The following is a 26,416-nucleotide window of genomic DNA, read 5'->3' on the forward strand; positions in this document are numbered from 1 at the left end:
TTCCACTGGGCACATCGGAAGAATCAAGGAAAACATTATGTCAAAGAGCACATATTTTTTATACTTAACGAGTATTACAAATGCCATTAATATTGAGAAGTACAAGTTTTTTTGCCAGCAATCAAGACATTAACATTTCTGGTGTCAATTTCTTGGTTCTTTTTACTGATATGTAACTGTGGATTTTGTTCTGATGTGAAAAAAAACCTTTAAACACTACATCAGTAACAGCCTGCATTGAGAAAGGAATGCAGGCATCATCTTACATTCATTACATGCAAGGTTGTATGCTTTTTATTTGTGTGCAGTATAACTTTATGAGCGCAAGAACATGAATAAAAGCATTACATGTAGAACAAATGAAATGAAAAAGTTCTGCCACGTCTTGGCATTGTGAATGTATAACAACCAAAAGAAGCTTTGAAATTCAACCAATGGTGCCTGGTCTTGTGATACAGAATCCCTTTGGTGGAAACATCTTGTTAAATATAAGTTTCAACATACTGAGCAATTATTGGAAGGTATTTCCATTTTGTCTTATCATCATGGTCACTTTTTTTAGAGAATAAGCTCCTCCTCTGAACTCAGCCCAGTAGACCCCATCCTGATAGCGGCTGCGGTAATGCCCACCTTTGTACCACACACCGTTCAGATTGGAATGAGCACAGGCATTATACCACCATCCTCCCTTCTGATAGTGGGCACAATTCCCTGGAAACACAAATAACACAAGCAAATAAGACCAATTGGTATGTACACTAAATAAAACAACTAGCAGCCTAATGGCTTTAAATATGATAAAGAAAATTAAGAAAGTTTCAGTTTTTTCAAAAGTCCATTAGCGTTGAAAGCAAACTGATGTTTCCATGCACTATTAAATTCTTGATTTTCCTCCACCATTTTTTTGGATTTGGAATACATAGCTTGAAGATTTAAAGATGAGCCATTTATGTGTATATTTCAATTCCATCCACCACAATTGAAGTAAAAATTTTAAAAGTTTCTTTTTTTTCAAATTGTGAACAGAAAAACACATACACAGGAAAAGAAGAAACAAGTGATCATGGGACAATTATCGACAGATTCAAATATAATAATGATTATTGCACAAAAAGTTAAAATCCAAGAAATTGGAAAGGATTACTGATACCTCATTCAAAAAAGTTGGAATAGATACAAGACCAGAATATGTTTAGATGTTTAGTTTAGATTTCTGTTTCGGCATTATAAAGAAGCAATTTATGTTTTTCCAACAAAAGTCTTTCGAGTCCAGGAATTTCTAGATGATGGCTGTACTTTCCAGACAGATTGCCAAACCTTAACGGGTATTCCAATATTTAGTTCCTTTTCCCATCGTTCTTTGAATATCTATAAAATTCCAGTTATTTCCAGGCGGTATGTTTGAAATAAGGTTTTAAAATCGCACTTCCCAGTGTTTGGGGAGCTTACATATGGAGGTAATCTCTAGAGAAAACCATTGGTAGAACCTGCTGTCTTGTACTGCTGGTGGAAAGTCAGGTTTATATGTTGGCCGCCTAAACAATTTTGCCTCATCCAATAGTTACAGGTTTTTACTAAGTCTTCCCATATTTACCCATTCCTTGGATGCCTTAATTTCTTTATCAACACAACCAGACATTGACTGTAATGGTTATGTACTGTAGAATGTTCTTTCATTGGCTTCATAATATGGATTACACAAACATAAAAGTGACAGTAACTGAGCAGATAAGTAATAAAGGCAGAGCCCTACCCCCATCTCCTCAGGCAGTAACGGGGTAGAGAATTTCACTTTTGGTTTCTTATTATTCCAAATGAATCGTGAGATATTTTTATTCCAACCACTTGTTTTGGACCATTTTCTTCTTAGTCTGAGCTGCATGGAGGATTCTATTCTTTGACTACATATCGAATAAACCGGACCACTACAGAGCAAGGAGGTGCGCTTGGAGGCCCTGTGCCAGGACCCCTTGTACTTGTTCTATTCCTAGGTCTCACTCTCGGTTTAGCATGCTGTTTTCAACCAGCTCTGACTTAATTAGATTTTCAAAAAAAGTTACAGTGGCAGTGCAATCTGCACCCTCTGGAATACCGTAATCATCATGTTCATCATGATCATATTACGTCAGGAACCATCTTCGAGGTCAGACACTTTGCTCATCTTTACCTTTGGCTTCTGAGAAGCCGTGAGAGAGCATTCTTCACTCCAATATTCCACCGCTCTGTCCATGTCCCCCTCTATTTCTCCAATTTGTTTTTCAGTTCCTTCGATGTGATGCACACTTTCTTGTATTTTCCGGTTGAACTCTGCTGTGAGTTCATCCTTCTTTTTTTTTTTTTTTTTTTTTTACATCTTCACATAACTTAATGCGGAATTCAGCAGGGTCTTTCCCCACAGTCACAGCTTCCTTCAATGTTTCTTGAATTGTTATTAGAGTGTCGCTTTCTTTAAGACTGCCATGTTGGGCTTCCCGTTTAAAATTTTGTACATAATGACACTGTCCATAAAAGGACATCTTTCATATTCATCAATTTTCATATTCCTTCTTTCTCACAGAGAGCCTCTGGAGATGGGAAAAAGAGGTACAGGTCTGAAATTCCTGTTCTAGAAATACCACCATAGAAAAATTGTGTACCTCAAGACAAACCTGTGGTTTGGGGAAAGAGATTGAAGATCCTAATTGGAGTGTATAACAAAGCAATAAGCAAAAAGCAATTGTTGTATCCAGTACTTCCTGGATAAGTGGATGTCCCTGCAAACCAGTCTACAAGAGTGTAGAAACTATTAAGAGTTATTAGTAACTACTAATAACAACTGTAGAATGTGTGAAAAAGAAATCTACTAGAAGGTGTGATCACCTTGTCTTTTACGGGAATCCACTTACCTGCGTAGACGTCATGGTCCCTATCCAGCGTGGTAAAGTGCTTTCCATTGTGCCAGGTTAAAGAGTCTCCAGCATTGCCGTGGTATTGGCCCAGTCGTAGCCTGTAGAAATCTGCTTCTGACTCTACACGAAAGCTAGCATATTCTGCAAAGGTCTTCCGACCAGTCCAGTCTTCCAGCGTCACTAAAAGCTTGTAGGTGCCCTGGTTTGTCAGCCAAAAGATGTTGTCTAGGCCCAACCAGTATTCACCATCAATGTTTCCAAAACCTTGCTGTGGAAGGAGAGAGACACTGAATTGGTCAGGTATAAAGTACATGAACGAGCACATGGATTAAGTCAGAAGAGAGGCCTCTTCTCTCCAACTGTGAGCATCTAATTGGCTTAAAGTGCTTTGATGACTTATCAGTGTTGCATTAGAGGAATTGTTGGCTTGGAAATACTTATGTGCCTTTATCTTGAGACTGAGAAGAGAACTCGGCTGACTTTAGGTCACAAGATGACTTTATACATTTATATTTTTGTATTATCGAGCACCATTCATGACTACATGGAAACACAGCATGCTTATAACATTCTTGGATCACTGTGTTGGCAGCAGCACTGAGAATTTTGAGACCACTGGAACTGATTTCTTATGTGCTGTTGTGATCTCTTTATTTCAGTTTACTGTTTTTTTTACAATTACAATTTTCTTACTTACTAGACAGCACATAGAACCTCATAAGTACAATCTTCGATGCTACTATAACTTATTACCTTGTAAGTGTCCCAGTTCCTAAAAAAGTTGACAGAGCCATCCTGACGTCTCTGAATAACGGTCCAGCCACCAGGGTCTTGTCTCTGGTCACACCAGACCTGCATAAGTTGATTGCTTTTGTCTGGTTTTAAGAGGTACATTCCACTGGTGGTATATCCACTCTCCAGAGCCTCCAGACAATCTCTGAAAGGTCCTGTAGAAGGCAGAAAATGAAGGGTGTGTGATCATCATAGGCTCATTTTTAGTGACATGCTGGCTTCATCATTATTATAGTTTTAACAACCTGTGCACACAACACACATGGAGACATGAAGTGTAATAGAAAAATATACAGATGGAGGGTTCCTGGAAAAGTGAGTCACTCCTGATCACGTGTTGTCTCTGCAAAATATGACAAATGCTTTCCAGTCTGTTTGCTGCTGGCAAGAGTAAACAGTACTGTGGGCAAAACCTTCTTTGTTGTCACAGCACACACATGGGAACACAGACATCTATTCTTAAATTATCTCTCACTTTTTGTCCTCTGTGGAATGATGGAAAGTATTACACAAAATTAGTGGAATTCTCTTTATTGTATTAAAGACAGAACCTAAAAGAGCCCGTGATCTATGAGCAACCACTTGGCAACCATCCATCCATTATCTTCTGCTTATCCAGTTCAGGGTCACAGGGTGGCTGGAACCTATCTGAGCTGTCTTAGGGCGAGAAGCAGGATACACCCTGAACAGATCGCCAGTCTGTTGCAGAGCTAACACATAGACAGACAAGCACTTACATTCACAACTATGGTCAGTTTACAATTATCAATTAACCTAACCCCACTAACTGCATGTCTTTGGACTGTGGGCTGAAGCCGGAGTACCCGAAGACAACCCACGCAAATACGGAAGAACATGCAAACTCCCAACAGAAAGATCCTGGCTTGATGGTGGAATTAAACTCAGGACCTTGTTGCCGTGAAGCAACAGTGCTAAACACTGCACCACTGCAACCATTGGTAGGAAAAAACCCTTACTTTTACACAGGATTCACCCTCCAACAGAACTCACTTTAGGTAGGGGAACTCCTGCCACCCATTGGGGGCAAAAGAAGAGAGGGGAAAATAACTGCAAAAAAATGTCAGTTAGGAATAAACACTGAGTAGAGTAGGGTGGCTGTATCTGAAAATCAGTAAGAGGTGAAATTTGCTCAGTCAAATGCCATTCAGACCTATCACCCACTAAAAACATTTAGGATATATGAAATGAAGTCCTACATTAACTGAGAATGGGAAACATTCTTCTTTAAAATTACAGCAACTGGTTTCTTTAGTTCCCATACACTTAGAGAGTATTAAAAGAAGACGTTATATTACACACATTACATTTTTTCTTTACATTTTACACAACATGGTAACTTGTATATAAACCAATGACCGTAGAAAATGTGGACAACCTAACATCTCCCCAACAATGAAGCCAAAATGTGTCTGTTATCCCCTGGTGTCTGGCTGCAATATAGGTCATAAACCCCGCCGCCTCCATATTAGCGGATGGGACTGGGGTCAAATTAAACAAAAAGTTTTCCTCAGACAAATTTTTTCCCAAAGATGCATTCTGCCATTATTAGTAGTCTTCATCACCGATTTGTGTTCAAGCGGTCTTTTCTCATAAGTTGTATTCTAATTACCAACTACATGATGTGAATTTGGGGTGCAACATCATCATGATAGCTTTGATGGTAGCTGCTTTCTTGGAGAAACTTCTGTATCTCTGTTTGGGAATGGTAGATAGACGGGGGTGCTGTGAGGAGGTCCAGTGTTCATTTTCCAAAACCACAAGTGAGTATTTTAAACTGACGACGTAAGGTGTTCTGCAATAACCTGGACTAACTGAGAGAAGGACCCAAGGCCCTGGCGCACTTTTTCAGTAAGTTAAATGTGTTTGTAAGCTAATCTGTAATCAGCGTCCTTAGCTAGCTAGCTAAGATGAGCAATCAGCTGTTGGGGAAAGCCATGTTTAGTAGCTAAATCTGTGCACACGAATGAATATACCCTCTGAACCTGAAAGTTCACTAAAGTCAGTGTTATATTTCTGTTATTAGATGTGCTGCTCAGACTGTACTGAATTGAAGGATGTTCAGACCATTAGCTGAAGATGAGGCACTGAAACGGTTTATATGAGAAACAGAACAGGAACACCAAATTTAAAAAAAAAAAAAAGCTAATTTTTCAGCACAACTCTATATATTTATTTATAGATTTTTTTTTTTTTACAGAGTTTGGTTCAAATATTGAGGTTAAAAAAATTATCTGAATTAATCCTGAATGAGGTATTGTACATTTGCAGTACACTGTACATCTTACATCCTTTGAGAGAAATAATATAGAGAGCATTAATATATGTTGTCCAGTGCTCAGGCAGCAGCTCAAAAACTGCATACCTCTATATCTTTCTCTATTTTCTTGCAGGTGAAAAGGACTGGAAACCTGCTCCATCATCTCATCTTTGCAGATCACCTTTTAAAAAGCACAAACAACTTAAAGGTAAAAATGTCTGGATAGTCTGGATATAAGGCTTTTTTATTTAATATTTGAGGGATAAACTTCAAATTTCAGAGTGTGTGATGATTCTGTTCTCTTTGTGATTACAGGAGCTGCCCTCAGATTCAGTCCACAGCACCACCCAGTGACAACAGACAAATCATCCTATATGTTTGTCCTTTGTAATAACTCGAAAATTAACTGATGAAAAAAGTACAAAGGCTAAAGTACCTTATGATACACTGTCAGTGAAAACTGCAGCTGTATTATTGATAAAGTTAAAGGCAAAAAGTCAAAGGGATTCATGATCCATGTAACTGGTGTCACTATATAAGAGCATAAATAGTAACTCATTTTGGTGTTTAAGAAGGTGCTGATCTCAGACCTGCACAGCTTCTGCTTTTAACACTGAATGTAGTTACAGTGGCTTGCAAAAGTATTCGGCCCCCTTGAACTTTCCCAAATTTCGTCACATTACAGCCACAAACATGAATCAGTTTTATTGGAATTCCATGTGAAAGACCAATACAAAGTGGTGTACATGTGAGAAGTGGAACAAAAATCATACATGATTCCAAACATTTTTTACAGATAAATAACTGAAAAGTGGGGTGTGCGTAATTATTCAGCCCCCTTTGGTCTGAGTGCAGCCAGTTGCCCATAGACATTGCCTGATGAGTGCTAATGACTAAATAGACTGCACCTGTGTAGGGATGGGTATCGAAAACCGGTTCTTGTTGAGAACCGGTTCCCACTGTTTCAATTCCTTGGAATTGTTTGCCATTTTTGCAAACGATTCCCTTATCGATTCCAGTCGTCCCGAATGACGTCACCACGTTGCGGAGCATCATTTACCTGGCAGGGCGCCTAAGCGGCTCAAACGCTAAAAAGTTTGGTTATACTTTACCAGACGGAGGACAACAGGCCAACTTGCAATACTTGCAAAGTAGATATTTCATTTAAAGGAGGAAACACTACGAATATGCAAAAGCATTTGCTCACAAAACACGCGATAACCTTAAATGAATGTCGTGTTTTTAATTCCGCTCCGGACTCGTGAATCTCAACCCAGCAGCAGCGGTAACGTTTGCACGTCCTCTCCCGTTAATGCGGCAGGTAAATAATCAGCTAACAGTGCATATTATGTTAGCGCGATCTGCTTTATTACAAAACCTGCCATTGTGCATTTAGGTGACCATGATGAGACAGACAGAGTCTGGCTGGCAGTTCTCGCTGCAGTCTACCGGTAGCGTCTCCTTTCAGGCCAGGATAGATGAATGTCTCCGAGCAGTGACTAAGTTTGTGGTAAAAGGCTTGCACCCATTTGCCCCGATTTTCGGTAAGTGAATGTGTTTAATTGTAGGGAGGGACATTACTGGATATTCTTGTGTAATTGCTACAGAATAATTTATGTTATACTTTGTTATTGCTACAGAAGAATATTTATTTTATTGTTTTACATTTACAATTTTTTTTTTCCTGGGGACCCTGTGACACCCCATTGAAGAGCCGTAGGCTGTGGATCTCTTAAGATCTCACTGTTGGGTTTGTAAGGCCATGTTACTCCTAAATTTCTATCTTGTTCAAAGAGAAGATATAAAACAAAGTTCTAAGCTAATCGACCTGTGTGTTCTCCTTTTTTAAAAAGAATCGATAAGAGAATCGATAAAGAATCGAATCGTTAAACAGGATCGAAAATGGAATCGGAATCGTGAAAATCTTATCAATACCCATCCCTACACCTGTGTGTAATCTAATGTCAGTACAAATACAGCTGCTCTGTGACGGCCTCAGAGGTTGTCTAAGAGAATATTGGGGGCAACAACACCATGAAGTCCAAAGAACACACCAGACAGGTCAAGGATAAAGTTATTGAGAAATTTAAAGCAGGCTTAGGCTACAAAAAGATTTCCCAAGCCTTGAACATCCCACGAAGCACTGTTCAAGCGATCATTCAGAAATGGAAGGAGTATGGCACAACTGTAAACCTACCAAGACAAGGCCGTCCACCTAAACTCACAGGCTGAACAAGGAGAGCACTGATCAGAAATGCAGCCAAGAGGCCCATGGTGACTCTGGACGAGCTGCAGAGATCTACAGCTCAGGTGGGGGAATCTGTCCATAGGACAACTATTAGTCGTGCACTGCACAAAGTTGGCCTTTATGGAAGAGTGGCACGAAGAAAGCCATTGTTAACAGAAAACCATAAGAAGTCCCGTTTGCAGTTTGCCACAAGCCATGTGGGGGACACAGCAAACATGTGGAAGAAGGTGCTCTGGTCAGATGAGACCAAAATGGAACTTTTTGGCCAAAATGCAAAACGCTATGTGTGGCGGAAAACTAACACTGCACATCACTCTGAACACACCATCCCCACTGTCACATATGGTGGTGGCAGCATCATACTCTGGGGGTGCTTCTCTTCAGCAGGCACAGGGAAGCTGGTCAGAGTTGATGGGAAGATGGATGGAGCCAAATACAGGGCAATCTTGGAAGAAAACCTCTTGGAGTCTGCAAAAGACTTGAGACTGGGGCGGAGGTTCACCTTCCAGCAGGACAACGACTCTAAACATAAAGCCAGGGCAACAATGGAATGGTTTAAAACAAAACATATCCATGTGTTAGAATGGCCCAGTCAAAGTCCAGATCTAAATCCAATCGAGAATCTGTGGCAAGATCTGAAAACTGCTGTTCACAAACGCTGTCCATCTAATCCGACTGAGCTGGAGCTGTTTTGCAAAGAAGAATGGGCAAGGATTTCAGTCTCTAGATGTGCAAAGCTGGTAGAGACATACCCTAAAAGACTGGCAGCTGTAATTGCAGCAAAAGGTGGTTCTACAAAGTATTGACTCAGGGGGCTGAATAATTACGCACACCCCACTTTGCAGTTATTTATTTGTAAAAAATGTTTGGAATCATGTATGATTTTCGTTCCACTTCTCACATGTACACAACTTTGTATTGGTCTTTCACGTGGAATTCCAATAAAACTGATTCATGTTTGTGGCTGTAATGTGACAAAGTGTGGAAAGTTCAAGGGGGCCGAATACTTTTGCATTATGTAAAAGTCCAGAGTCTCTGTGCTTTATCTTAGGATGATGCGAGTGTTTCTAACATTACAGAAAGCAAAGGTCACTATCACACTGTTCATGAAATGCTGGGTTTGTTTATACAGGGGAGGTCTGAGGAAGATTTCTATTTAGGATTTCTGAATGATAAATAATTAAATTGCACAATACTGTAAAACAGTCATGTAGAATGCTTTTTAACATGAAATTTGTGGTCCCAAAATGACAAAAATGCCATTTTGATTCAGCTTTAATGCTGGATTGAGAAAATATGAGTAGTTGTACCACAAAAATATAAGTAGGTTGTCCTTTCTAAATGGAACAAAACATTGGAGTTTGATAGTTTTTCTAGAAATGATTATAATACTAATGTCAAATCATCATTTTTTTAGAATGTTTTCTGCTCCACCATCTTCAAATTACATAAATTTGTAGGTTTATACAGTACATTTTATACAGTTTATAAAGTGATTGCTGTATAAGCAGTTACCGTATTTTCCGGACTACAAAGGGCACCTGAATATTAGCCGCACAAGCTAAAATCAGAGGAAAATCCTGTTTTGTACATACATTAGCCGCACCTGACTAAAAGCCCCAGGTGTTTTAATGTTTACTTACCATATGTAAGAGAATATGCACAAAGGGGATTGTCAGGAAAGAGATGGCTGTTTGGGAACACATCCCTTTTATTAATATTTTGAAAAACAAGTTACCGGTATATATTTGCATAACTTTTTACGTATATGTACAAGTACCGGTAATTACAAGTACGAAACATGTACTGTGCTTTATAAACGAGTAACAAATGTAGTGTATAACAATAACCTACAGCACACCAGAAAAATAGATTCGGCCTACCTTTTAGGCTCAGGTGCAGTAACACGGCTTTAACAAGAAGAAAAGTCATTCACCACCATCTTTCTCTTCTTCCTGCGCACTAAAACCACCAAAGTCCTCTTCTCCAGTGTCGGAAACGAACAGGCTCAGGATGGCTTCGTCATCCACTCTCCACTTCTCTCCTTCGTTGTCGCTTTCAAAACCAAAGAAATCCTCGTTGTCAGTATCGGAGTCGAACACCCTCTGAAGGGCCGTGGCGGTGTCCTCCTCTCCATCACGCAGTAGTCCAGCCCTTCGAAATCCGTTGGTGATCGTGGATGTTTTCACACTTCTCCACGCTGTCAGAATCCACTGGCAGACTTGGGCAAAACTTGCTTTTCGCATGCGACCAGTTTTGGTAAATGATTTATCGCCGCTCGTCATCCACGCCTCCCACTGAACGCGTAGTGCTACTTTGAACGCACGATTCACACTGATGTCGAGTGGCTGCAGGTGCTTCGTTGTGGCTGCAGGTGCTTCGTTGTGCCTCCAGGAATCACACCTGGAATCGAATTTGTGCTCTTAATGGCTGCTTTCACAGAATCTGTGATATGGGCCCTCATGCTGTCCAAAACAAGCAACGCTTTTTTTTGGCGAAAGAATCCTCCAGGTCGCTTCCCATAGCACTCTTGCAGCCACTCCTTCATTACGCTTTCCATCATCCACCCTTTCTTGTTGACTTTAACAGAGATGCCGCTCGGGATCTCTTCTCTTGGCATAGTCATCCGCTTAAAAATCACCACTGGCGAAAGTTTAAACCCTGATGCTGTGCAGCCCAGCACACAAGTGAAATTCGTTCTCTCATGGCCAGTGGTTCTCACCGTGATGGTTGATTCACCTTGCTTGTTAACAGTCCTAGTGAGGGGCAGGTCAAACGTCAACGGCACTTCATCCATGTTTATGATGGATTCCGATGGAATATAATAGTCAGGTGGGAGTTGCTTACACACAGTCGTCTGCGCCCTGATGGACAGTCCTTTTCGTTTCATAAATCTGTGACACCAGGATGGCCCACCTTTGAAATTTTCTATCTTCTTTTCGTTGGCGACTGTTTTGGCTTTCAGTCGGTGTCACGGCGAGTGAGAAGAGCCGTGTGGAAAAGGTAAGGAAGGATCCAAACGCAGGCAGGCGTGAAGGTGGTAATAAATTCAAAATACTGGGTCCAACGGACCCAGAACCGTGACAGTACCCCCCCTCCAAGGGCTGGCTCCCGACAGCCCCAAACGAAAAAAACAAAACAAAACCAGAGCACCAAGCCAGGGCGGGCGGAGGGGGTCCAGGACGGAGGGACAGAAACCAAACAAAAAACAAGGAGCAAGAGCATCCAAACAGACCAAAAAACACAAGAAAACAGTTCAAGAACACAGGAAAACACATCAAAAAACGAAACCAAACTAAAGCTCAACAAGAGTCCACGAAGAGTTCAGGGGGTCGACCCGGAGGTCGGCCATACAGGAGCCAAAACAGGTCAGAGGGCCGGCCATGCACACGGCAACAGGCAGACAGTTCAGGGGGCCGACCGTGCACACAGCAACGGCGGCGACGGGCAAACAGTTCAGGAGGCCGACCATGCACACGGCAGCGGGCAAACAGTTCTGGAGGCCAACCATGCACATGGCAATGGCGGCGGCGCAGGCGAAACCAATCAGGAGGCCGACCACTTGGAAGGCAGTGGCGGCCACTGAGCAGATCCGGAGGTTGGCTGTGATGCCAGCAGCGGCGACGATCTCTCTCCGGAGGCCGGCCTCGACGGCCATAACACCCAACTAGAGGCCTAGAAAGCGGCCAGCAGAGGCGAGGCAGAACAGGACGAGCTGGGTCCCACGACAGTGTGGCAACTGCAGGGCCAGACGTGGACGAGGCAGGGCCAGACGAAGGCGGAGCAGGAGCTGGACCAGACGAATGCGGAGCAGGAGCTGGGCCAGACGAAGGCGGAGCAGGAGCTGGGCCAGACGAAGGTGGAGCAGGAGCTGAACCAGGCGAGGATGAAGACACGGAGGCCGGACCAGGCGTGGATGAAGACACGGAGGCCGGACCAGGCGTGGATGAAGACACGGAGGCCGGACCAGGCGGGGATGAAGACACGGAGGCCGGACCAGGCGGGGATGAAGACACGGAGGCCGGACCTGACGGCAGCGGGATGGCTGCGGAACCTGACGACGGCAGCGGGATGGCTGCGGAACCTGACGACGGCAGCGGGACGGCTGGAGGCGGAGATGCTGCAGGAGATGATGCTGCAGGAGATGATGCTGCAGGAGATGATGCTGAAGTCGCGGGGAATAGTTCAGCAGGTGACGGCTGAACAGACTTCCCCGGACCGTCAGCTGACATGAGGATGTGCTGGCTGGGTCCTCCAGAACCCCCAGCAGACGAGGCGTGGTGCTGGGTGGGCTCCTCGGGCCCTCCAGCAGACGTGGCATGAGGCTGGACGGGCTCCTTGGAACCTCCAGCTGACGACACTTGAGGCTGGACGGGCTCCTTGGAACCTCCAGCTGACGACACTTGAGGCTGGACGGGCTCCTTGGAACCTCCAGCTGACGACACTTGAGGCTGGACGGGCGACTCTGGCCCTCCAGCTGACGACACTTGAAGGTGGCTGGGTTCACCTGAACCCCCAGCTAACGAAACTTGGGGCTGGCTGGGTTCTCCTGAACCCCCAGCTGATGAGACTTGGGCTGGACGGGCGCCTCCGGCCCTCCAGCTGAGATAGACGACTGAATGGGTCCCTCTGATCCTCCAGCAGAGGACGGAGGCAGAAGGGCGAACTCACTGGAGCTCTCAGCAGGGGATGACGGCTGAGACTGCTCAGTAAAGTTCTCCAGTGAAGCTGCTGGTGCTGGCGTCTTGACCTCTAGGGGTCCAGAGTTGGACAGCTGAGCTAGCGGCCACTGGACAACAGGTAGTGAGGCTAAGGATTGACCTACAGGGGGCAGAGATGATTGGAGTGGAGGCGTAACAGGTGATGGAATGGCTAACTGAACTGCGGGCAGCTGGGCTGCTGACTGAACTGCGGGCAGCTGGGCTGCTGACTGAACTGCGGGCAGCTGGGCTGCTGACTGAACTGCGGGCAGCTGGGCTGCTGACTGAACTGCGGGCAGCTGGGCTGCTGACTGAACTGCGGGCAGCTGGGCTGCTGCCTGAACTGCAGGCAGTGTTACAGGCCGGGCATTTAACTGGGATGGAAGTGCGGATGGGACAATGGAGCGGACACGGTCATAAACTCGGAACGAGGGTTCAGAACAGGCAGTCTTAGAAACTGTGGCCATAGGTGAGATTGAGGAATCATTGTTATCCTCAGTCGAAACACAAAAGATAGCCCCAGAATAAACAGTCACAGAAGCAACAGAATCAACAAAAGTGTCCCTTTCACTCACCACAGCCGGCTGCTTACATATCCCGACATCCAGCTGTGGAGTGCCGCGCCGGCGGCGCGAACGTCGCTTCCTCCTTGGAGACCGCTCCGACGGGCCGGGAAACTCCTCGTCCGGCGGGTCGGACGGCACGTCCTCCATTGAAGCGAGTGGGCGAGGCACTCAGCAAACGGCAAAACGGAGAACAACTAAACTACTGAGCATGAACAAGAACACGAACCTGGACATGAAAGAAGGAAGACGATAATGATGACGGCAGGGGACACACGGATGAAACATGGTGGATACACAGACGGACCAGCAACTACAATGACTAAAGACGTGACTTAAATACACACAGAGAAACACAGGGAGATTACACACAGGTGGTGGACACAGCTGGGAGTAATTAATGAGACGAGACAAGAGGTAAAACTGAACACACTCACATGAGACGCAGACCTTCACAATAAAACAGGAAACAAGAACACTACACCAAGACGCAGACCTGACACTGAGAGACAGACAGAAAATGACACATGGAACCTGAACTAAACTAAACGTGAGATACAACCGAGAACAATTCCTTAAACACAAATAAACAGAAACATGAAACTCTAATAATAGACATCATCACAACAAGAGAACAAGAAAACAATCCCAGATGCAAAATAAACCAAAGCATAATAAACTCAAAATACTGGGTCCAACGGACCCAGAACCGTGACAGTCGGATCTGCAAAGTTGAAACACCTCGTCCGTTTGCTCTCTGTGTGTGTTCACCCAGTCTTCAATACAGTCTTCAAGTTTGGGCCATCTGCTCTTATTTCCTCTGAAAGCTTTTTTCGTCTTTTTGGACTGAGCCAGTTCGTCACGCTGGCGTCTCCAACGTCTCACCATGTATTCTTTTATACCAAGGGTACGTGCAGCAGCTCTATTTCCCTCGCTGAGAGCCAAATCGACTGCCTTTAATTTGAAAGCTGCATCATAAGCATTTCTTTTGTTTGCCATACTGAGGGTTTGTGAATGAAAGCTTCCTTTGCTCCTGTAATACTCCTCTTGCTCTTGCTAATCAAGTTTGTTTTTCGCACTACTTCGTACGGCACTACATTGCCTGGCGGATGGACATGTGACCGACATACCACTCTTGTACCCAGATACTGTGTGTCTGATCACATGCCCTTCCGCCAGGCAACGTAGTGCCGTACAACAGCGGAACAACCAAAACAAATCCTCTTACGATATCACAAAAATCATGGACGATCCATAGAAAAGCCGCACCTGACTAAAAGCCGCAGGGTTCAAAGCTTGTGCAAAAAGTAGCGGCTTATAGCCTGAAAATTACGGTATATTTTTGATGGTAAATGGACTGGTTCTTATAAAGCGCTTTTCTACTCTGAGCACTCAAAGCTGTTTACACAACTTCCCTCATTCACCCATTCACACAAGCACTTTTCTCTCTGCTGTTTCTAAGTGCTTTCTATCTAACATTCACACCCCTCATCGGAGAGCAACATGGGGTTAGTATCTTGGCCAAGGATATTTGGCATGCAGACCGGAGCAGACTGGGATCAAACCACCAACCTTCCAGTTAGTAGATGACCTGCTCTGAGCTACCTGAGCTATTAATGATGTTGGTACAGTTTGAGATATTTGCACAATCCACCATGAGATTTGAATAAAAATAGCATTTTCTTCTTGTTGTGGCTAAGAACAAACTCAAGTATGTTGTTCTATTTGGAATATACTATCTAATTATATTTTTGCTCAACCCAGCATGAAAGTTGCAGGCGTGCTCAGCTTTTTTTTTCACATTTTAACTAGCCAATATCTAGACATTTTTTGATGTCTTAAATTACCGATTCTGATTTGGGTTACAGATTTTAATACAGGGAGTGCAGAATTATTAGGCAAATGAGTATTTTGTCCACATCATCTTCTTCATGCATGTTGTCTTACTCCAAGCTGTATAGGCTCGAAAGCCTACTACCAATTAAGCATATTAGGTGATGTGCATCTCTGTAATGAGAAGGGGTGTGGTCTAATGACATCAACACCCTATATCAGGTGTGCATAATTATTAGGCAACTTCCTTTCCTTTGGCAAAATGGGTCAAAAGAAGGACTTGACAGGCTCAGAAAAGTCAAAAATAGTGAGATATCTTGCAGAGGGATGCAGCAGTCTTAAAATTGCAATGCTTCTGAAGCGTGATCATCGAACAATCAAGCGTTTCATTCAAAATAGTCAACAGGGTCGCAAGAAGCGTGTGGACAAACCAAGGCGCAAAATAACTGCCCATGAACTGAGAAAAGTCAAGCGTGCAGCTGCCAAGATGCCACTTGCCACCAGTTTGGCCATATTTCAGAGCTGCAACATCACTGGAGTGCCCAAAAGCACAAGGTGTGCAATACTCAGAGACATGGCCAAGGTAAGAAAGGCTGAAAGACGACCACCACTGAACAAGACACACAAGCTGAAACGTCAAGAGTGGGCCAAGAAATATCTCAAGACTGATTTTTCTAAGGTTTTATGGACTGATGAAATGAGAGTGAGTCTTGATGGGCCAGATGGATGGGCCCGTGGCTGGATTGGTAAAGGGCAGAGAGCTCCAGTCCGACTCAGACGCCAGCAAGGTGGAGGTGGAGTACTGGTTTGGGCTGGTATCATCAAAGATGAGCTTGTGGGGCCTTTTCGGGTTGAGGATGGAGTCAAGCTCAACTCCCAGTCCTACTGCCAGTTTCTGGAAGACACCTTCTTCAAGCAGTGGTACAGGAAGAAGTCTGCATCCTTCAAGAAAAACATGATTTTCATGCAGGACAATGCTCCATCACACGCGTCCAAGTACTCCACAGCGTGTCTGGCAAGAAAGGGTATAAAAGAAGAAAAACTAATGACATGGCCTCCTTGTTCACCTGATCTGAACTCCATTGAGAACCTGTGGTCCATCATCAAATGTGAGATTTACAAGGAGGGGAAAACAGTACACCTCTCTGAACAGTGTCTGGGAGGCTGTGGTTGCTGCTGCACGCAATGTTGATGGTGAACAGATCAAAACACTGACAGAATCCATGGATGGCAGGCTTTTGAGTGTCCTTGCAAAGAAAGGTGGCTATATTGGTCGCTGATTTGTTTTTGTTTTGTTTTTGAATGTCAGAAATGTATATTTGTGAATGTGGAGATGTTATATTGGTTTCACTGGTAAAAATAAATAATTGAAATGGGTATATATTTGTTTTTTGTTAAGTTGCCTAATAATTATGCACAGTAATAGTCACCTGCACACACAGATATCCCCCTAAAATAGCTAAAACTAAAAACAAACTAAAAACTACTTCCACAAACATTCAGCTTTGATATTAATGAGTTTTTTGGGTTCATTGAGAACATGGTTGTTGTTCAATAATAAAATTATTCCTCAAAAATACAACTTGCCTAATAATTCTGCACTCCCTGTATTGTAGGGTTTTTACCTTACAATATAAAGCATCTTGAGACAACTGCTATTGCAGTTTGGCACCATAAAAATAAAATTGTATTGAATTACATTGAATTCATATTGATTGTATGAAATACCTGACTTTCACCTTTAAAAGAATTTGAGATATTTATTATCAAACATTCCCTCAGACTGCAAAAAAAGTTCAAAAGTGGGGACTAACAGACCATTTTTCAAAAAATATATATCTGTGTTGTATGATGCTAAAATTTAATAGCAACCATTATATATGTTTAAATGTTCTACCATAAAACCTTTATGCATATCATTCAAACAGAAGATGTTCTACAAATTGGCTAATATAAGATGAAATTACCCTATAGTAACCTAAACTATCTGACAGTTTTGTGAAAAGAAAATTTAGTTATTCAATAAATATGTCTCTGTTGGTATATTCTCAGTGAATGCGGGACTGCAAATGTTTGTTCAGTTAGAGACCTCAAAGGAAGATACAAACATTTTTAGCAGTACTTACCTGAGGGCTCATTTGTGAAGCTGTATGGTCCACCTGGCATTGTGGGCAGTGGATGTGGCAGTGCTCTGGCTTTCTGGTCACTTTGGATCTCATTATTCATGGGGTAGTTGGTGTAACGAGTGTAAGTGGGTGGATGGAAAGGTCTGTAGCCACCAGGAGACAATTCAGGTGTTTGTAAAGGAGGCTGGGAGATTGCAGGAGGTTGTGGCTGGAGACGACGGCTGGGCTCTTGAACCTTACTGTAAAAGTATCCTCCCTGCTTACACTGCTCTTCCAGCTGCTCCAGGAGAACACTCTGGCTGCTTGCGAGGGCTGAAAGATGCTGGTACTTATGATCCAGGTCTCGGTACCGCCCAGCTAGCCTCCCCATCTCATTTGTGTGGTTGAGCACACGGGTCTCCAGCTGTGACACCTCCAGAGCATTGTCTCGTTTGTGGATAATCTCATGCAGCAGCTGCATGTAGAGCTGTGTAACTCTGGAGTTCATGTTGCGGCTCTCTTTACGCAATAGCTTGACTTCATTGATCACACCCCCATCAAGCTCTATTAGCAGTTGGAGTGCCTCAATCTCCTTTCGCTGCTTTTGCAACTCACTGTTGAGCAGCTCCAGTTCCTGCTTATTAATACGGTTTTGCAGCAAGGTCTCTGGCTCCTTGGAGTTCACACATATTGCCCCGTTGTTTTTCTGCTGAGGGACAATGAAGGTATAAGAACATTTATCTGTTTGGAAGGCACTGTAGTCAGCAACAGCCCTTTTTTGACGTTTTGGTACGTAGATAAACTCTCTCTCTAGGATGTCATTGCTGTTGTCAATTTCTAGCGTGTCTTCTTGGAGACCTGACTCTGGTCCAGAGAGCAACAGGAGACCCACCATTACCACCACAGGGAGAATCATAGCACAGTTCAGCTGCTCCCAGACCACGACAGTTTCTAAAAGAGATGAAGCAGAGATGCTCAGCAAAGGTCTGTTTTCTTGCATCATTCATTGACCTGGTGTTACTCGTCGAAGAAATTTTTAGGCAATTACTTTATCACCACCTCTGTGTGCTCAGAAGCTCATACAGGCAGTGAATGTTTTTTCACAGCTCTGTCCCAGAAAGTGGCTGCCTATAATTTAAGCAAGGTAATGCCATCCAGAGTTAGATACCATATTTCTAAGATCTTTTGGGCTGAGTTCAACAACCTGAGTTTTATCTGAATTTAGAAGCATAAAATTAGAGGTCATCCAGGTCGTTATGTCGTTAAGACATTCCTGCAGTTTAAAAAATTTGTGTATTTTATTTGGCTTCATGGATAGAAAAATCTGGAAGTCATCTGCATAGTAGTGAAAATGTATATTATGCCTTCTATTTGTAGTGCTTAGGGGAAGTGTATGTAATATAAACACAACTGACCCTAGCACAGAACCCTGTGGAACTCCATAGTTAACCTTTATGTGTGAAGAAGACTTCCCATTTACATAACCACACTGAAGTCTGTTAGATACATATGGTTCAACCCATTACAGCGCAATACTTTTAATACCTACAGCATGCTCTAATCCATGTAATAAAATATAGTCAGCATTATAGTCTAGCAGGGATGAGCACAGAGATGAGTCCACTGTCAGAGGCCAAAAGAAGATCATTTGTAGCCTTCACTACCACCATTTCTGTACTGTGATGGGTTCTGAAACCTGACTTAAAATCTTCAAATAAACTTTTTCTCTGAAGATGATCAGTTTGGTGTTTTACAACTGCTCTTTCAAGAATTTTCAAAATAAAACAAAGGTAGTGCTTTAATTACGGCCAGTAACTTGCAAATCAACTAATATCTACTAAATTACACAGCAAGTCTTCTGCAGCTAGTTTACGCTAGGGTAAAATCAGAGAGGAGAGAGCAGGTTTATAACCAACCCATCAGTATTTGGTTGGTAAGTTTGCCAGAACAACAACCAGCTTCAGTCACTGCCTGCTGTATTTGCATGTACATATTTCATGGTCTAGGGTATGAACAAAAGATATTCACTAAATAGTATGTCTGGCTCAAAGTTGCCTTATTGCCTTATTATGAAATAGTGAAAACATTTACATTTACATTAGTATTTTAGTTAAAGTAAATGTTAAAGTTACACTTTAGTAGTTTAGTTAAAGATGTTCCCTGTATCCAGTCTAGGCTCCAACCTCATATAATGGAATATTGTATCTTTTTGTTTCTCTTGCCTTTTGCGATGAAAAATACTGTCATAGCTTTGGAATGTTCAATAACACAACATGAAACGCAGAGCCTCCCCTGACAGTTACACAAGGCCATGTTATCTTGGGCTTTAGGATATGGTAGTTACTACATCATCTTTCTTTTTCATTTTTCTTTTTTTTAAAGTCCTGCCTCAGCCAGGTCAGTTCAGACACAGTTAGTGAGCTGTTTTTTCCCCATACAACAGAGGCCATAAGTACCATTACTTGGCCAAGATGACCTCAAGTAAGTTCAACATGTGAGTGGTCATAAATTTATTTCTGGCATGTTGCCTTATAGTTTTTGCTCTCTGTCTGGCTACAATCATAATATAAAAACTCTTTTTTTGGAATCTAAGTTTTGAGAGGCAGCTTCCTCTCATTCAATCCAGTACTTGTACCTGACCATTTTAAGAGATATGGTTATTTTGTTTTGTTTTATTGTGGTTTTTAGGCCACCTAACACTGACCTATGAGTCTTTTAATCATGAAAAACACCTAACCTGATTTGCACCAATGTAGTCTGCACTAAACACACAACTTATAAAACAAGTAGTCGTAAATTGTAAGTTATTGTGACTGAGAAGCTGATGTATACAGAAGCAGACACTTATCCGTGTCTGTCATGCAAATCCACAAATGGTGTCAGCTGACATGTATGCAACCACACATTAAACACACTTAAGTGTAGTAGACATCAGAATCATTCGGCTGTAATAAATGTGTTTAGAAATAAATTTGTTAAAAGGGGATTTTAAATATCACATTACAGTTTGCATCCCAATGAAGCTTTACATTTGAGCTTTGTATTTCACACGTGCCTTTCTTTTTGACCTCAAAATATGTTATATCTTTAAAGCAAGTATTGTCAGGAGAAAGAAAATGTGCTGCCCAGTTAGTTTAATATAAATTAGTTAATTATACTGTACTATATATTATAAGCTAAAGTTATTTGTTTACAGTTATTTGCAAGTCAATACTTGTTATTCATTATCTTCTAATACATAATCCTTGTGTAATTAAAGTCAGCCGTCATAAACATTATACCCTTATCGACGTCAGAAATAGACATTATCAGGATAGTTAAAGACATTCAAAACCTTGGGGAGCTAGCCAACCAGTGCAGTAAGCTGCAGCCTATAGCTTGCACAGCTTGTCACATATTATCAGTAGTGTTTAAGGCACTCATGACCAAAAAACTTTTTCACTTGTAATTTATGACTAAACAGATTTTACTGAACAATGAAATTAATACTGGACCTGTACTTTATTCACATAAAAAATGAAAGAAAGTACTCAAAATGATGTCAAGTGTATTAAAGTTGGTTTAAACAGGACAAATAATGAAAGTCTGAATTTTGAACTTGTATTTACTGGAACATCTTAAACGTCTCAAATTGTATTAAAAAGAAGAAATAATAATAAATAATTTAATACTATTACCTTTAAAGTAAAACACTGCCCAGAGATTGAACTGCCTTGGCTCTTGGAGAGCTTCTTAGAATTTTTAACACAAACATTTTTAAAGGCTGTTGATAGTTTGAAAGTCTGAGATAACTGTTTGAGGTTCAAGATGATCCTTTAGTGTAAAAGCTGAATGACTTGCAGGCTCCCTGAACCACAATGTGAAATGATTGCACGCACTTTCTGCGAAGCAAATCTTTATTAAATATTGCAGTATAATGCATATTTACATTACTTTCAATTAATTGAACAAGAAGACAAAGGTGTGGTAAAGTTTAGTGTCCATATTAGAATAAAGATTTTTCCACATGTGATCATATGCGCCTGAGACCCAGCATATTCATTTATGTCCTCTCTATTGGATGCACAAATCACAAAAACAGTTAAACTGAAAGATTTTTGTCCTCGGTTCTCAGGAGTATATAGAATGTGAACTAGCAGTTATGTGACAAAGCATTTCTGACAACATTATAGAGTAATGCAAAGTAATGTCATGAGCTGTGTAACATCTCTATTTTCTATAGATGTATTAGAGTTGAAGTAATGCATTACTTTTAAATAAAGCAGGAAATAACATTAACATAGATATAATTAGTAAAAAGGCAGAAGGGAAGGTAAACTGTGGGTTAAGTGTAAAATAAGGTTGAGCCACTTATTCAGTGTGTGTTGCATATGAAATGAAAATTAAGAGAATTTCCTCACTTACTTCCACTTGTTTATGTCTTTTCTCTCTTGCTTTGGTTTAAGATTTGACTCCAGGTCCTCAGAAGTCATTCACGTTTCCTCTGTTAGTCAGTAGAAGTTCTTGATATCATTTCTTACCTTCTGTCAGAATCAGATTTAAAGTTCACAAAGACAGTGGTCCAGTTGTAGTGATGTGATGATCTATACAGCGGCAACAAAGCCTTCCTTTCTAATTTCATGTGTTGCAGTGAAGGGATGAGTCTCAAACTCAAAGTTTGTGCCTGCTCTGCAGACAAAATTTGTTTCTCTTCCTACTTCGTCTTCCTTCCATTACATATGAGACACAGTGTTGCTTGGAGTAATTAAGCTGTGAGGCATAGCGACTCCTCCTTCCCCTCCCCTTTGCAGCAAAAACATCATGGGGACACGAGACAGGATCGAAAAACCCTTTAATTCCTTATCCTCAGTAAGCCCCGCTGTCTTCCCTTTTTCCACTGTTCTTCAGTGATTGTGGAATTCCATCTGTGGGGAAGACTGGGAGATCATTCACAAATAACCATCTAACTTAACATGCATGTCTTTGGACTGTGGGCAGAAGCCCTCGCAGGCACAGGGAGAACACAGAGGGTCCAGCCAGCTGATTAATTTGATCCCCAAACCTTCTTGTTGTGAAATGACGGTAAACCACTGCAAAAGTCTTCAAAAAAAAAAAAAAAAAAAACTCCTTGAAGAGCTCCTTCACAAATAGTGTATTCTGTCCTTCTGTCTTTAAATGGGGGGATATCTGTGAAACTAAGCAGTGACTGTCCATTCAAACAATTTGCCTGGAGGAGAGGTGGAAGCGTCTGGATACAGTTTGTTATGTTGTCATAGTAATTACTGGTTGCATAACACGTGAGAAACTTTCAACAAATAGTCAGTGACTCAGAGAATTTTTTTTAATTGCACAACATGCTCACAAACTTAAGCTGTAAGACATACTTTTATCTTTCCCTCGTAGACATCTGATTGAGATGGTTTTTATTTAATTTGGTGAAACTCTAGAAGCTTTTGATTGTGCTTTTTGTTTATTTCCAGACCTTTACAGGGACATTCTCAGTGGCTTTGTATCATAATTGCATCTTCAGCTGTAACATTTCTCATTGTGGAGTTGGAGTCCTGTTTGAGAAGGACAGCAAAGATCCTAAGAGGCATTATGGTACAACAGCAATATTATTGCTATTATTATTTTACATTTTTGCTTTTAACACTACATTTATCTTAAGGAAAGGTAACAAATATGGAGATGACAAAGAAATGTAGTAAAATAATGTAATCATTAAAAACAACTTCCTGAATTTAAATTGGCTTCATCTGTTATGAACAGTAGCATTATATCCTGAGTGGCAGCTGCCCAACTACTGACTCAATGTGTTTGAATTCGCCAGTGAGTGCTGGATGCTTTGACTAGGCTTTGCTGTGAGACAGGAAACAAGGCTGCACAGCTTTTTTAGACTGAGCACAGCTGAAACGCATTAAACTCATGTATCTATCAGTATGACATCATAGGCAAATATTTGTTAATCGTTTTGGTTGTTTTATGCAGCTGTAATATTAACAGTGGAACTGTCAGAACAGCTGATATCATGTAGAGCCAGTGCATCTCAGTGGGGTTAGGCTGTAGCACTAAGAAAAATAGAAACCCAGAAAATTGTTTTATATTATATTCTTGTTTGAACTTCTATTTGTCTTCTTCGTGTCCTTGAAGAAGTTACTACTTTTGATTGTTCCATCCAACATTGATATGAGGTGCAAAGGATTCAGAGCCAGTACTGAGGCTTCATCCTATTAATTTCTTTCGTCATTACATGAGGAGATAAAATGCTAAAACACTGCCTGAGGTGTTATTCATTATTTCCAGTAGATTCCATGATCCTCTTCCATGTGCACACATCTTGTCAACTTAGTGTGTAATTGAAGGTTCTTCCTCATCCATTTTAGTAGCCTGCAACAAGAGGCCCACTACCCCACACTCTGAAAGCACCCCTACACGACAAAGGGATGCAGCTGAATACTTTCTCCAAGTCCCATAACCACATGTAGACTAGTTGAGCAAATGTGAAGTTGAGGATATGGTGAACAAGCAACAAACGGTGTGATTGGTAGACAATCAGCTTTATAGGAAGTAAAGCAACACAAGTATATGGCAGGCTGATGAAGATGAGAAAAAAATAATAATTACACCCCCCCACCCCCATTGCATGTTTTTGTCAGAATATTCCCAACTGCTTTTTTAATGGAGTCTGGGAATTTCAACAGATCATTTCTAAGCATACTAGTTGTCTTCAGAAAACAGAATTATTTAATTATTTTTAAAGCTTTTATATGCCTTTAATGCTCTTGCTGCAGCATTTTGGATCATCAGGCATTTTGGGAGTTTTTTAGGACGTTTTAGGATAATAATAAATTACAGTAGTCAAGCCTAGAAGTAATAAATGCATGTTTTTCAGCATCACTCTGTAGCAGGATGTTTTTTATTTTTAGAGATATTGTGCAAATGGAAGAAAGCAGTCCTACATATTTGTTTAATATGTACATTGAAGGACATAACATGGTAAAATACAACTCAAAGATCTAGATTTTAAAGTTTATAATGCAGCCACCCTTAGTAATAAGATCCTTAAAATGAGTTCTACAAACAACAGTTTTAGTGCTATTTCATATTTCTATCCCAGATATCCAATAAATGTTTGTCACAATGCACAATAATTGTTATAATAACCATTTACAAATCTATATGTGCAAGTTTCTCTTGATGCTCTTCAGAATACCAGTTTTTATCCATGTAGTAGGCATTATGTAATTATTAATGTAATTATTTTTTCCATAGATTCAATTTCTTTTGGCATTCGTATAGCATGTGTATTAGTGTGTCTCTACTCTTGTCACACCCCAGCACATATCTGATTCCCTCAGTTTTAATTTTGCTATGTTACGGGGAGTCCAATACCTCTTATGAATGATACTATATGTCATTTATGTTGTCTGGACTGTCTTACACCAACAATTTCTCTCCATGTCTCCATAGCTATCACCCCTTGTAGGTTCACTTCCCGAGCTCTCTTGAGACCTGCAAATTTTTGCAGATGATGTTGTCTCATTGTACTATAAAACCTAGATGTCCTGACTTTAGCATTCCAATTACTCTGAAATAGTTCCTGTACCATTGTGTGAGATATTGGCAGGCCTTTTCTCCATCCTGACATTATGCAGCTTCTTAATCAAAGATATTTCTAAAAAAAAATTATTTCGGGGAATTTGTACTTAGACATTATTTCTTCCCCTGCTTCTGAGATAAAAGCCGGTATAAGGAGAGCTTCGACAAGTTCTTTTTTAACCCCATCCTGGAGTCTGACTTTCTACTATATAACTTTTGGATAACTGATTAACATAAAAGGCATAGTGGTACCAACTGACTCTTGGCAAGCCAAGACCCCCATCCTCTCTAATAACCTTTTAATATTGTTCTGTTCAAATAAGGTCTTTCTCTTGTCCATAGAAAGGTATTCACGGCCTTACTGTACCTTTTAAATAGCAGAGTAAGGAACCTCAAAGGCAACAAATATGTAATAAAATTAACCTGTGGAAATATCATTAAATAAATAAACTCAAATTTTATTTGTCACATATACAGTATAACATGTAGTGGCTGAGCTGCAGACGTAGCCGCGCTATTGCAGGGCTTGGTTTTTTAGCATTGGGGATCTAGCCAGGACTGGATACCGGGTGGGAATTGAACTAGCAACTCCCACTCCAAAGGTGTGCAGTCTTACCACTACTCTAGCTGCAGTATTCTTATGATGTAAATTGGCCCAACTTTGTAATGTGCTCACAGTTTTCTGAATAGGTGGCAGGTTTTCTTTCTTCATGTCTTTTAAACCAGTGCTAAGTTTGATGCCTAATTATACAAGATCTGAAGGAAACTATTTAAACTCCCAAATCTTCCTAATATTTGACGACCAGGGGTCTGCAACCTTTTACACCCAAAGAGCCATTTGGATCCCGTTTCCACGCAAAAGAAAACACTGGGAGCCACAAATACTTTTTGACATCTAAAATGAAGATAACACTGTATATATTGTTTTTTATCTTTATGCTTTGTGTGAACAACTAAGGTGTGCTGCTTATGAAATCCATGAAGTGCTACAGAGAAAATTAAATTATATTTATGTAATCAACACATTTTGAACTCTTAAAGAAATATAACAAAAGGAAAGACACCAACCTGAACTAAAATGATCCGTGTAGCAAACAAAAACTGTTGTCAGCCGCCACCCTTATATCGCCTTTGGGCTGTTGGAGCCTTGACCTGACTCTTAAAAAATAATTGGAAAAAAGCACTATGCTGCTGAAAAATGAAAAATAGATATTTGCAAAATTCTGCCTAAATATGTATTTTACCTGGTTAATGCGTGCGGCGGGGCGTGGTTTGCAGCGCCGCTGCAGGGGAGGCGGACGCACCTGAGCGACACCCGCAATCACGCCTCACTGCCTTTACGTCTGCGCTATCTGTGCTGTTGTGTTGTTGGTGGTGTATGTCGGGCTGTGAGCTGAAAAGCTACAGCCGGCTGTATGCGTACAGCAACCA

General features: G+C 41.4%; 2 protein-coding genes across 6 annotated transcripts in view; one reads left to right on the plus strand and one right to left on the minus strand.

Moving 5' to 3' along the window:
• Positions 1 to 26,416, plus strand: part of LOC100703592 (ras-specific guanine nucleotide-releasing factor RalGPS1) — a 91,935-nt gene that overhangs the window by 37,777 nt on the left and 27,742 nt on the right. The window lies entirely within an intron of this gene.
• Positions 279 to 25,890, minus strand: LOC102082667 (angiopoietin-related protein 2). 2 transcript variants are annotated; one of them, XM_005449499.4, is made up of 5 exons: positions 21,812 to 25,890; positions 17,429 to 18,358; positions 3,642 to 3,835; positions 2,886 to 3,156; positions 279 to 711 (listed from the first exon to the last, which is right to left on the minus strand). In XM_005449499.4, exons 2-5 carry the CDS (start codon positions 18,321 to 18,323, stop codon positions 512 to 514), a joined length of 1,560 nt encoding a protein of 519 aa, XP_005449556.1. In that variant the 5' UTR covers positions 18,324 to 18,358; positions 21,812 to 25,890; the 3' UTR covers positions 279 to 511. The 2 variants fall into 2 exon arrangements, with proteins under 2 accessions (XP_005449556.1, XP_025764688.1); XM_025908903.1 differs by having other exon boundaries at positions 17,429 to 25,890.

The sequence above is a fragment of the Oreochromis niloticus genome, linkage group LG7, assembly GCF_001858045.2.
Source record: "Oreochromis niloticus isolate F11D_XX linkage group LG7, O_niloticus_UMD_NMBU, whole genome shotgun sequence".
NCBI classification, from domain to species: Eukaryota; Metazoa; Chordata; class Actinopteri; order Cichliformes; family Cichlidae; genus Oreochromis; species Oreochromis niloticus.